This window comes from Cyprinus carpio, chromosome A16, assembly GCF_018340385.1.
Source record: "Cyprinus carpio isolate SPL01 chromosome A16, ASM1834038v1, whole genome shotgun sequence".
Classification (NCBI taxonomy): Eukaryota; Metazoa; Chordata; class Actinopteri; order Cypriniformes; family Cyprinidae; genus Cyprinus; species Cyprinus carpio.
In genome coordinates this window covers 15,989,632-16,002,264 of record NC_056587.1, presented here as the reverse complement: position 1 = coordinate 16,002,264, position 12,633 = coordinate 15,989,632, and the positions used below count along the sequence as shown (strand labels likewise).

At 36.1% G+C, this 12,633-nt stretch overlaps 1 protein-coding gene across 1 annotated transcript in view; it reads right to left on the bottom strand.

The window, feature by feature from the left end:
- Positions 1–12,269, bottom strand: part of LOC109105418 (ER membrane protein complex subunit 2) — a 29,464-nt gene extending 17,195 nt beyond the window's left edge. Inside the window, exons 1-5 of the mRNA XM_042772946.1 lie at positions 12,130–12,269; positions 10,876–10,989; positions 8,353–8,417; positions 5,960–6,045; positions 4,549–4,606 (exon numbers count right to left, since the gene is read on the bottom strand). Coding sequence (XP_042628880.1) covers positions 4,549–4,606; positions 5,960–6,045; positions 8,353–8,417; positions 10,876–10,989; positions 12,130–12,169 — 363 coding nt within the window. The 5' untranslated portion in view covers positions 12,170–12,269. The remainder of the gene's footprint in view (positions 1–4,548; positions 4,607–5,959; positions 6,046–8,352; positions 8,418–10,875; positions 10,990–12,129) is intronic.
- Between the last annotated feature and the right edge of the window lie 364 nt (positions 12,270–12,633).

The window sequence follows — 12,633 nt, the reverse complement described above, 5'->3', positions numbered from 1 at the left end:
TGCCATCAATAAAATGCACCTGTGTTCGTTGTCCATAACACATGCCTGCCCATACCAGGAGGTCCTGGGCTGGTGTGGTTTCACGTGGTCTGTGGTTGTGAGGCCAGTTGGATGTACTGCCAAATTCTCTGAAACACCTTTGGAGACGGCTTATGGTAGAGAAATTAACATTCAATTCACGGGCAACAGCTCTGGTGGACATTCCTGCAGTCAGAATGCCAATTGCATGCTCCCTCAAAATTTGTGACATCTGTGGCATTGTGCTGTGTGATAAAACTGCACATTTTAGAGTGGCCTTTTATTGTGGGCTGCCTAAGCCACACCTGTGCAATAATCACGCGGTCTAATCAGCATCTTGATATGCCACACTTGTGAGGTGGATGGATTATCTCGGCAAAGGAGAAGTGCTCACTAACACAGATTTAGACAGATTTGTGAAGAATATTTGAGAGAAACAGGCCTTTTGTGTACATAGAAAAAGTCTTAGATCTTTGAGTTCAGCACATGAAAAATGGGGGCAAAAACAAAATTGTTGCGTTTATAATTTTGTTCAGTGCGGATAGATAGAACAAATGACAGACAAATAGATAGCTAGATAGATAGACCAACAGTAAGATAGATAAAGAGATAGATAAAAAGAGACAGATTGATAGATGTCAGGAAGAACTTCTCCAAATCGTTGCTGTAGGTATTGGACCATAATGAGCGATGGAAGGGCTAGGAGTTCGAACATTTTTTGGACACCGCCATGGCAAAGAAACCTTGAGCAATTTTTGTTGATTCAACAATTTTGGTTAATGGGTACCACATCTATTCCACAGCCTATAATTACAACAGTTCAGTTTCCAATCTCAGCTCCACATGCTGGGATGCCTCACAAGTCCTCACAGTAGTCGCCAATTTTCCGCCATTTTCTTGGATCATGCCCTCATCCCATTCCACTGAACAACACAGCATTTAGATAAGCCTTGCATTTACAGACAGGTGACCTAGATGATGTCATCCCTCCCATACCACAACCTCTTGTCACCCCGCCTGGGATTGAACGGTGGGAAAGTACAGTCTAGTTGCCACTGCACAATGACTCCATGGTTTTCTTCCATTCCCTTCCTAAAAACGGGCAGCATTTGACTGGAGGTGGCTTGCACTTGGAAGTATCAGAAAACAGGCATCTCTTTCAGGGCAATCAGAAAAAAAAATAATAATCAGGGCTGAACCTGATTGTGTCAGGGTGGTTCACATGGTTCGCGCCTACACCATTTCCAGAAGTGGGTACCATGTCCTGTCAATGTGCATTCAGTGTGATGATAAGACGAGGGATTTTTCTGCTTTTCACAATGAAAACGTGCCCCTGGTAGCTTAAATGATGGCCTGTTTTGGTCTTTTGACTTAGAGAGCCACTGAATCAACTCAATAAATCCTAAGAGTAAAGTCCTACTGCATGACATTTCACAGAGCGATCAAGCAAGGCTTTAAGAATCTGTCAGCCCATTTCACTTCATTTCCCAGACTTCCTGGTTCAAAAAAAATGACAGCTGTCTGAGTGATCATTCACAAATGCACATTTCCTTTTAGGAGATGATGGTTGCAGCCGGTTTCTGATGAGGTAATGAGACATGGTTGGACAGTATTTTCCAGTGATTTTTCTGCTGAACTGTGTGTAAAAGGACCTTTTCATTATATTGATGATGACGATTCAAATTTGAGTTAAAATGATGCGTTCATAAATAAAAAGCCAAGTTTAACAATTTTTTTTTTTTTTTAAGTATACCCAGATTTCACAAAATGTATGTGTAAATATATTTCTACCTGCAGGTGTTTAGTAATGGAATATCATATTTCTCCTCATGGTTTTTATTACTACAGAAGACAAAGTTCAAAAAGCAAGACTTTGATGGGGACATTTGCAAAAATCATGGTATTGCCACATTCTTTCCCAAGGCGTGTTTGGCTTGGATAACACTCGGACACTGGGAAACATATTTCCCCGAGGGGAAATTTGTTACATATCTAGGATGTTAATAGAGGGGCAAAGCGATATGATTACTAGATTGTAAAAAAATAATGTAACCGCACTGATTTTATGATATCCATTTTGCACCGATCTTCTCAACTTCCCATTTACACGCCGTTAAATGTGCTTGCAATTTAACCTTGATCATGGGAATATGGAGAGTGCCTCGGTTGAAATGCACAAAAAACAAACAGTGCAGGCCTCTCGTTTTCAGAGGGAGAAAGACGGATAGGAGCAGTTCAGTCCAACAGTAACAGATAGTTAAATAAATATCAATGGTAATGATATAACAAATGCAGGGACGAAAGGATGGAGGACAGGAGGATTTTCTTTTTTTGTGCCCACAAGATGAAGGCAGTGATAGCTTAAAGCAATAGTTTAAAACGAAAACCCCAAAATGAAAATTATGTCATTATTTATTCACTTGTTCCAAACCCGCTTGACTTTCTTCAGTGAAACACAAAAAGAGAATTTTTTTTTTTTTATATATCCTGGGCAAATTTCAATATAACAAAACAGAATAAGGACTGGGGGCTGTCATGCTCCCAAATGATAAAATATATATTAAAAAAAATAATAAATAAATAAATAAATAAATAAAACACCAAAAAGTGAACCTAAAGACCTAAGACGACGACAAAAAAAAAAAAAAAAAAAAAAAAAAAAAAAAAAAAAAAAAACCAAGTCCATAAATCAGTTGTTGTTCTCTTTGGGAGGTTAAGTTAATGAGAGAAGTAGCAATGTCTGATGTGTGAAAGAATCATTTTTCTAGTCAAATCTGTTCAATAAATAATTTGACTGATTGATCTGGTTCTTGAATTCTTCTTGAACTCCTTCATTCAATGATCCAGTCAAAACGGTTAACAGTCCAATGAAGGAGAAGATTATCAATGAATAACACTTTAAAGCTTATGACTCCAGAAGATTAAAAAGATACTGTGCAAATGAAATGGATTATTTTTATCATATTTTTATCCTGTTTTTACATACTTTTTAAACTTAAAAGCTCCCCATTCATCATAATTGCATGCAAAAGAGTGACATTATTAAAAGTTTCTCATGGAAGAAAGAAAATCATTAAGGTTTGGCGCAATATGAGGGAGAGCAAATGATGGCAGATTCTTAATTATGGGTGAACTGTCCCTTTAAGAGAGAAAACAGGCAGAGAGAGAGATCACCGGGGGAAGGGGGTCCTGCCGGAGCGCACATGAGGGTTTATTGACTTTGCCAGTAGAGCCTCCATGTGTTCAAAACAGACGGACGGTGAAGTGTGGAATCCGTGCATGATATCCAAAGAACAAAAGTGTCCGCTTAATCACACATACTCTGCCAGCCGAGAGAAAATGTTTAAAACATCTAAGCAAGTCCATGTGTAAAGACAGCGCAAAAAAATGTGTTTTGCATCTACAGGGAAGGGCCAAAACAAATAAGATTATGAAAACACTTTAAAATATTTATTTTCTTGCATGGCTGCGCAGCCCTTATGTATGAATGAAGGGCAGGTACAAAATATGTTTTGAGGTGATGGTGGACAGATATTGGAAAAACATGGAGCATACTTGGATATTGTAAACTCAATAAATATTAAGTGAACAAAAAACAGGCTTCATGTGTTACGCCAACACAAGAAAAATCAACAGCTAATGGTACATTTGGGCTTTTAATACCTAAGTGATCTAGAAATAATAAATAAATTTAGGACTGAACCACATAATTTAAAGGGAAAGTTCACCCAAAAATAAAGTAGAGTAGATACGTTTTTTTTTTTTTAAAGAAACTGATGATGTGACATGTGACAATGAAGACTAGAGCAGGCTTCTAAAAATTCAGGTTTGAAAATGCTTTGCCAGGAATAAATTACATTTTGAAATATATAATAATATTAAAACTGTAATAATATTTCACAATATTACTGTTTATACTGTATTTTTTTAATAATTTTTTTAGCATTGATATGTTTTGAATGGTAGTGTAACTTAAAAATCAGACCAAAACTGAATTTGTTATTCACTGATCCTCACCTCATTGGGTTGAACTCGAGAACTTCCAATTCTGTGGAAGAATCACCAAGGTTTTGTGAACCAGACCAACCGATTCACTTTAACTCTAAAAAACGATTTGTTTTGTGAGGAAATAAAACCTAATGCAGTTGTAATGACATACAGGAGATTAAATGAAAACCAAATTTTCATTTCTGGGTTATCTAAAGGTTAAAAGTAAAAAGAAAAAACGAAAGGGGAAAAATCAGCACCCCTGGGACCTCTCTATGGAGTCTCAGGAAAAGCGATAAATCCCCATCTTCAAAAGACAAGGCATTTATTTTTGCTGAGTTTGTCACGGCTGTGTTTAATGCAACTGAAGTCCATAAATCAATGATCTTTGTTACCCTCACACACTTGTAGTACTGCATTTGCGTGTGTGTGATTTTAGCAGCTGAGGTCACTGCAGGGAGAAAGCGTTTAACTTGTACGGCTCACATCTTACAAAAAATAACTTTTTAAACGACTTTCAAACAACTTTTTTTTTGTGCTTACCGTATTAGTCGGGTCATCTTGTAGTATTGAGTCATACAGCTTATTGGCATCCTCATACCTTCAACAGAGAGATCATGTTTAAGGATAATCAACAGGAACACGGGTCATGTGAAATGAAGTAGTAGGGCTATCAAATAAAGTTCACAGTAACCAACCTTTTGTATACACAGCGGCTTGTTTCTATAATGACCGAGACTACGTATCCAAGCGGCACAAATAAACAGTCATTATTGTACCTCCTCAAATAGCCAGTGTTGTGTGAGGTTTACTAGCTCCACAAAGAGCATAATCCACAAACGTGATTGCCTGCACTTTGATTTACCCCTAAACAAATCAGCCTGCACTTCCACCACAAATCAGGCATCGTTTCGAAGTGCATTTTGCTTAAAAGGCATTCCGAGAAGAGACGTATATGAGTTACAGATGCAAAAAAAAAAAAAAAATACACTGGACGGGCCCTTCAACCTGAACTGAGGGTTGGAGAGCACAGAGTGTTTGAAAAGACATTATGAATTACAATACTGATCTCATACAGTGTTTTCTGAAGAATAGGAGGACAATGCTATAAGCTTGTCATGTCGAATGAAAGATGAAATAGAGCTTGTTTTTTTTTACGAGGGACAACCTGCAAAGTTAACGCTGGTGCAGCCAAAGCAGCCGGTCTTATGATCAAAACCTGTTTCAGCCCACAACAGAAGCAGCTCTGGTTCTTATTATCATTGAGCTCCAATGCCACTCCTCTTCTCACATCCACATTAGAGCTCAATCACTCTCTGGCACATCTCACATGGCACCAGCCGCTTTGACTTACTCTATTTATGTAGTATTCAACCATGTGGGAGTGGAGGGGGAGAGTTTCATTTAAGTCAAACGTCAGATGGCAATTAGATCCAAATTTGCAGTTTATTTAATCTGACTGTGCAGGCGCAATCATTCACAATTACGGAACAAGCTCTGGCATAACTGATAAACATGTTGAAGATATGGTGAGCAGACTGAAACAGATCTGAAATCCTGCTGAAATTCTATACATTAACATCAATTTATGGCCTTCTTAATTGTTTGCTCAAACATAGAGACAGGGTGAATTTTTCTCAGAGAGGAAACGTAGGTACTATGTTTATAGGCTGGCCTTGTTTTACAGAAGGGCAGGGGGAGGGGGGCACAGAGGGACCCCCAGAATAATAGCGGGAAAGACCACTTCCATCTTCTGAATTCCTCGTTCAGGCAAAAGAGCCACAGGATTACCAAAGGCTAAACCGTTCTCTCTCGCTTTTCCACTTAGCAGAAGGAACGGTGGCTTGCAAAATAAACAGCCTCCCTTCCCACGCATCCTGCCACTTACGTCCCAGAACCCTCCCTTGTACCTAATCCAAGGCCATGGTGTTAAGATGTTGCTGCGGTGTCTTACCTCTCCAGAGCCTCCAGCCGCATCCCTGCTAATCTCTTCACTCGGTGACTGTCTGGGAACTGCCTCTTCAGCTCCTGTAGGCAACTCTACGCAAAACACAACAACAACATTGTTGGGGTTGATCATGCAAACATGCAACTTTTCCAGATAGTCTCCAAACATTTTCCAGACATGTGCCATTGGTCTGTTACTGTAAATTTCCACTACTGGTTAAGTTAATGTGAGAATCAACCAAAAAAAAAGGCTTCCTTTTTCTCTTCTTTTTTTTTGAATATTAAGACAAAATATTAAAATATTTTATTTCTAATATATTATACATTTACACCAGTTCAAAAGCTTGGGGTCTGTAAGATTTTTTAAATGTTTTTGAAATAAGTCACTTATGCTCACAAGGCAGAATTTATTTGAAGTAGAGTAAACAGTAGTATTGTGAAATATTATTACAATCAACTATTTTTAAGGTATTTTAAAAAGTAATTTAATCCTGTGAAGGCAAAGTTGAATTTTCAACATTATTATAAAATAATTTTTATATGCTGATTTGATGCTAAATGAATATTTCTTATTAATATCAATGTTGAACACAGTTGTGCTGCTTAATATTTTGGTTTATTTTAATTGATAAATAGAAAGTTCAAAAGAACAGCGTTTAGTTTAATTTTTGTTTGTTTGTTTGTTTGTTTTTTAATGGTAATGTTTATTATTTATATAGAACCTGGTTTCATTCTACATTTTTTGACTAGAAGAAAGATAAATTAAATGGTTCTTTTATAAACAAAAAAATCAACAGAAATACTTCAAAGATTCAGGTTTCAAGTGCTGTGAACAATTCATTAAAACTGATATATCAAACATGATACATAAAAAAAATAAATACAAAATTGAATATTTTGGGGAAGTCGTGGCCTAGTGGTTAGAGAGTTTGACTCCTAACCTTAAGGTTGTGGGTTCGAGTCTCGGGCCGACAATACCACGACTGAGGTGCCCTTGAGCAAGGCACTGAACCCCCAACTGCTCCCCGGGTGCCGCAGCATAAATGTCTGCCCACTGCTCCGGGTGTGTGTTCACGGTGTGTGTGTGTGTTCACTGTTGTGTGTGCACTTTGGATGGGTTAAATGCAGAGCACAAATTCTGAGTATGGGTCACCATACTTGGCTGTATGTCACGTCACGTCACTTCACTTCACTCCACTCTAAAGGGTCAATAGATAATTCAAATGTTTTAAATTTTCATATGTCAGGCATTACAGGGTTAACATCAAAAAATGCTGACAAATTAAACATCAGTCATGATTATTTTTCACAAAGAAAGAATTAATATATTTTTTGAACCACAGTTTGAGTGATTATGCAAAGCCTGCTGAATTATAGAGCACTTGAAAATGATACTACAACCCTCAGGGGTGATGAAATTGAAATGATGGCTTCGTGCATTTTTTTTTACCCACAGCATTTAAAACTTTATAGATCTACTCTAAAAAGTGTGATGTGACTAGTTTGACAAGACAAAATTACAGCAAAGGTTTCTGCTGACCATAAAATGAAACCTTAACTTTCCTGTCCGTGGGTCCAATGATAAACAGGTCGGCCATACAGCAGTGAGGGAAGATGTGAAAAATTGCAAGTGACGTGGGTGAGAATTCAGAGCACTGCACAGCAGGAACCCACAATTCCACACTGGCTACTATAAAAAGGAGAAGCAGGATGCTACTTTTACCAGTTCTTTCCCACTGAGATGAACAGGCCCCTGATTTTTTTTTTTTTTTTTTTCACACACTCATGACTTGGTGAGGAATGGTTACTGTCAAATCCAATGTTTTCCTGGTTAGGATGGAAAGTCTGCTCTGTGGCTTAGCCCGGCTGACCCATCACGCTCACAAACGGTTTTTCCCGCTGTTTTCCTAGCCACTGGTAAGAACCTCAAAAACTGACTACTGTAAGTGTCTCAAGTCAACAAGGAGGATCCGGAACATGCCAGATTTGAATCTCAAACCATTTGTTTTTTCAAAAGAAACATGTAATACATTGCATTTTCAATGGGTGAAAATAATTTAAAGCTTGACAAGCTGAAGAGACCTTAGTCATGGTAATATTTCTGATTTATTTTCATTTTAGGAATGAAAACATTACATTACAGTACGTTCAATGGATTGTACTGATGTTTAACAACAAACTGATTGTTCAACTGACGAAGCATCTTTTTGAAAAAAACTTTCAGTAGACAAAAGCTCCATTGAAAATCACATGATCTAGGACCTTTATGCAGTGCATGCCATTGTAAAGTCTGTAAATCTATCCCTCACAGCCTTGTTTTCATCTACGTTCAATATGGGATCTAACCTGAAGGTCTATATATATATGAGAGAGTGCAAAAGTTACTCAAAGAAAACTCACCCATGCAAGATCATCACGACTGCAGTCCAGCGCTGCAATCATCACCTGCTCATAAATTATCCAAACTGAACACAGGAGACAAACAGAAAATGACACCATATTAGGAAGTCCATTTTTCACCATGGTAGCAAAGATGACAAATGAACATCAAGCCCATGTGAATTCGAGCAAACTGTGACGTTTCTTCTCTGTATCATTAAAAAAGACAATCTTTACCATCCATCAGCAACATAGTTTGTCTTCGTAATCTCCGGGTGTGGGCGAGCTGGCAGGTTTCATGGAAACGGTCAGGAAATTCACGCCACGTCGCCAAAAACAACTGAGACGCTGAATTTTGACAAGAAAACCTTAACGTATTCATCAGTTTTATTTTTTTATTTGTTCAGTCAAAACACCAAAGGGTGTGAGAGTTTTTCACTCTGTTTTTGTTGTGGTGTGTTTTGTGTTGTGATTTTGCGGATATATTCGTCTTGTCGGCAAAAAGTGTGTGTTTTTTTTTTCAGATTACAGGAATTTAAGATTCCTACAATTAAATGTTTAAGTAATTTCCAAGACGGCAACATTTAATGTTCAACTGGCAAGCGTAACAAAGCTAGTGGCTTTAGCTGCTCTATTTACAATAAAGAAAACTGATTAGGCGGCTTGGCTAATAGATCCAATTAATGAAATTAATGCTCCATGACAGACAGACAAGTGTGTTTTGACAAGCCTGCCCGAGTCTATTGGCTGAATGATTTCAAACGTGCTAATTGAGAAAGAACTATAAAATCCCACTGAACAAGAAAAAAAAAAACTGATATGCCAAAACAAACAAACGCCTGGAGTTTTTTTTTTTCTGTTTTTATGATTCCAAGTCTTGCTTTGATAATTACCATCTTGTTTCACAGCCAATTTAAGAGCTGGTTTCAATGAAAACAAGCTGTGTAAAGTATTTACCCTACTCTTTAAGGATAGTATGAATCATAATCACAACAAAAACAAACGTTTCTGTACAAAGACTAAATCATGCATCAGTTAAATGCAACTCATCACATGGCAAGTGCTCTTCGCCTCTGTCAAGGTGCAATTTGTTTGAGAAGTAGAAGAACAATAGCTAAGACTTTCACTGATCTTCTGAAATCTGAAAAGCTTCCTATAGCCATGAAAACCATCATAATTTTTTTTGTTTGATTGTATGAGCACATGTATTGCAAAACACATTTAATAATAGTTATTTGAGATTACATGTGGTTTTAAAATAACAATATGAATAACGAAAAAAAGCCTAAATTCAATTTGTGTAGCAAAAGAGCCCAATTTCTCCAATTGGTAAACCAAAATTGTCAACTATAGGAGTGAGTTTTAGAGCCAGTATGAAGGATTGGATCACCTCTGAGATAATGATTTTAGCGGAAGAGAGTTTTGGCTTTAGTAGCTATGTTTGACAACACGATTGCAGGACTTCATCTGCTTGTCTGGCTTAGAAACCCATAACTGACCAAAGCAAATAAATATTAAGCCATCTGAAACGTTTCTGCTGTTTCCACTATAACCTCATTTCAATGTCAAGAGAAAAGCTGAAAAGTCTTTTTGCTATCAAATATTAAAGGTCAAATCAAGAAAATCACTAAGGAAAGAAATAAGAAGTGGTGCTCTTCTCCACCTCCTGCAATAGTTATATTCAAGCAGTCAGACACTTGACAGACAATACTTTTGTTAGAGAGAAAAGTAAAGAGTGTCTAGCATACATGCATTTATAGATGTTTTTTTCTCTCTCTCTCCCTGGTTTTGGGATCCAAAAAAATAAATAAAAAATATTTGCTTTTGAAACAAATTAGTGGATCCAAAAATGAATGACATTTAATGTTAATATTTGCCATAAACTTCTTATTTTGAAATGTACTGCCTAAAGGAAAATAAAGGTTAATGGCTTGCACCACTGAAATTTTATTGCCCAGACCACAAAACGTTAACTAGTCACTTAGTGAGGTTTATTTATATTTTTCATAAAAATGTAAGTTTTTAGTGGCAGTAGTTTAAAAAGTGAATTTAAAGACAACTTCTCAGAGAGTGTTTTCTCTCACATTTTAATAGCAAAGCCTTTCCGAGAAGTTGCACTTTAAATTTATTCCTCTTTAAATCACTACCACTGCAACCATCAAAGCAGTGCTTTTGTAACAAACTCGCCGCCTTAATAAATTTTAAGACAATTACTGTCACACTTCAGATCGCTTGCTGTGGGAAATGTTCCTATTATTTGTCTAATGGAATATAACCTCAATGTTCTATGATGGTTCCATGCAATAAAATATCATAGTTATTCAAACTATTTATTTGTTAAATATCTGTCACGTCTTCTGTTGAGAGGATGCGATTAGTGTGCATAAGAAATGTGCCTGATTGTTGCCAGGCAGACATCACTCTAAACCAGATCTATTTATAAAACCCATTAAGCTTATAACTAACTCTAATGTTATAGAGGCTAAAGGTTATTTGTGTTTTATAACTTAGAACTTTGCTTTTGTTTACTGTAAATGTACTCACTGTCATCTCCCAGTTTAGACGCGTGCTCATTAATCAGCTCTTCACCAACATCCACAATCTGCTCACTGTTCCTGAAATTCTCTTCTCTCCACTTACGGAGTTTGTCACGCATCTCTGAAATGCAATAAAAAGACACATTAGTCCTGAAACTTTATCACCAACTTATTTTCATCATCAGTTATTTCTTTTGAATATAACATATTTTCTATATTCATCTTCCTACTTGGTTTTTAATGTTTTTAGTGCACCATTAGACTGACATGCTTCCTGACTATATACTTCTTTGCTTAAATTAATCAAAACAAAACTTTTTAGGACAGTCTAGGTTATATAATTAAAATACAACACCCTGATAACGACAGTATTTTCTAAAAATGCTGTAAAACACATAAAATACCAAAAAATATTATTTTTTTACAAAAATATTTAAAACATAAGCACATAAAGAATGGTACAAAGATCTGAGACCACTAATCAAGCTTTTATGCACAGTTATTAATTTTCCCCTCGTTACAAATTAAATTAAGCAAAAAGTAATCTCATAAAGTTTTAGTATTTGACATCCTTGTTTTGCTTTAATGATAGCACTCCAAGATGATTTGAGAAATCAAGTTGTGACTAAAAAGTCATACATCATGTAACATATCAGTGATGAATTAATCTAAATTAATCACTGAATCTGAATTAACGTTAATCAGTATCGTTTAATCCGAACTCGTAGATCATTGCACTGATTCACTGAATTAAGATATCAGCTTTATGGAAACAAAAGAATGTCATCATAAAAACAAATGATGATCATCTCAAGTGAACTGAATCATCACTTTACTCTCTGATTGTAGCTGAACAACACGATATTCAAGTGCATCAATATCACATCTGATCTTTGCAAATCCCCAAATCCACACATAAACAGACATAAAAAGATTTGCATTAATAATCCGCCTACGTTTCAACTTTATAATTTAAATTAAGCACAAAATAATAGCTAAATACACACTTAACCTCTTCAGCGCAACATCTTATATGAACATAAAATTATATTTTCTAGAATACAAGTTTTGCTACTAAGCTGTGCCTTCGTAAGCTAACTGGCTACCTAGATAGCATGTTATCTTTAATGAAAACGCACAAATAATAAGGCACTTAGTTCGTAAACCGGTACAAGATTAATAACTCGAGTAACGATATGATTACTACATATGGATACTGAATATCTTAATAACCGCTGTTAACAAAAACAAAGCCATTTACCTTCCCAGGTGACATCGTAGAGCTCCGATATAGACGACATGTTTTCCTAGTCCCGCCCCTTTGAGCTGATTGGTGGATGACAGTGACGTCTCAGCTAACGCTGTGAGAAGAGTCAGCAAAGGGCAAACGCAAAATCCAAGCAATTTTTTTTCAAACAATACCAAAATAATTGAAATTTTATTTTTTAAAAATCTGCTTTTAAGTTATTTATTAGACATGTACCTCATGAGTTTTCAAACATTTTAAGACGATGGACTGTTTTAACATTAAAATATATTTTTTAAAAATCAATCAATCAATACATAAATCTCCAAATATTGGGGGAATCACTAATGTAAGTCAAAGATCAGCGGCAATGAAATAATTTAAAAGTATTTAAATAATAATAATTAGGAAAGTAAAATAATAATTATAAATAAATAATTATACAAATTCAATAATGTATTTTTCTCCAATTTTATCAAATAACATGGATTTATAAAAGATAGACTTTATCTTTGGGGT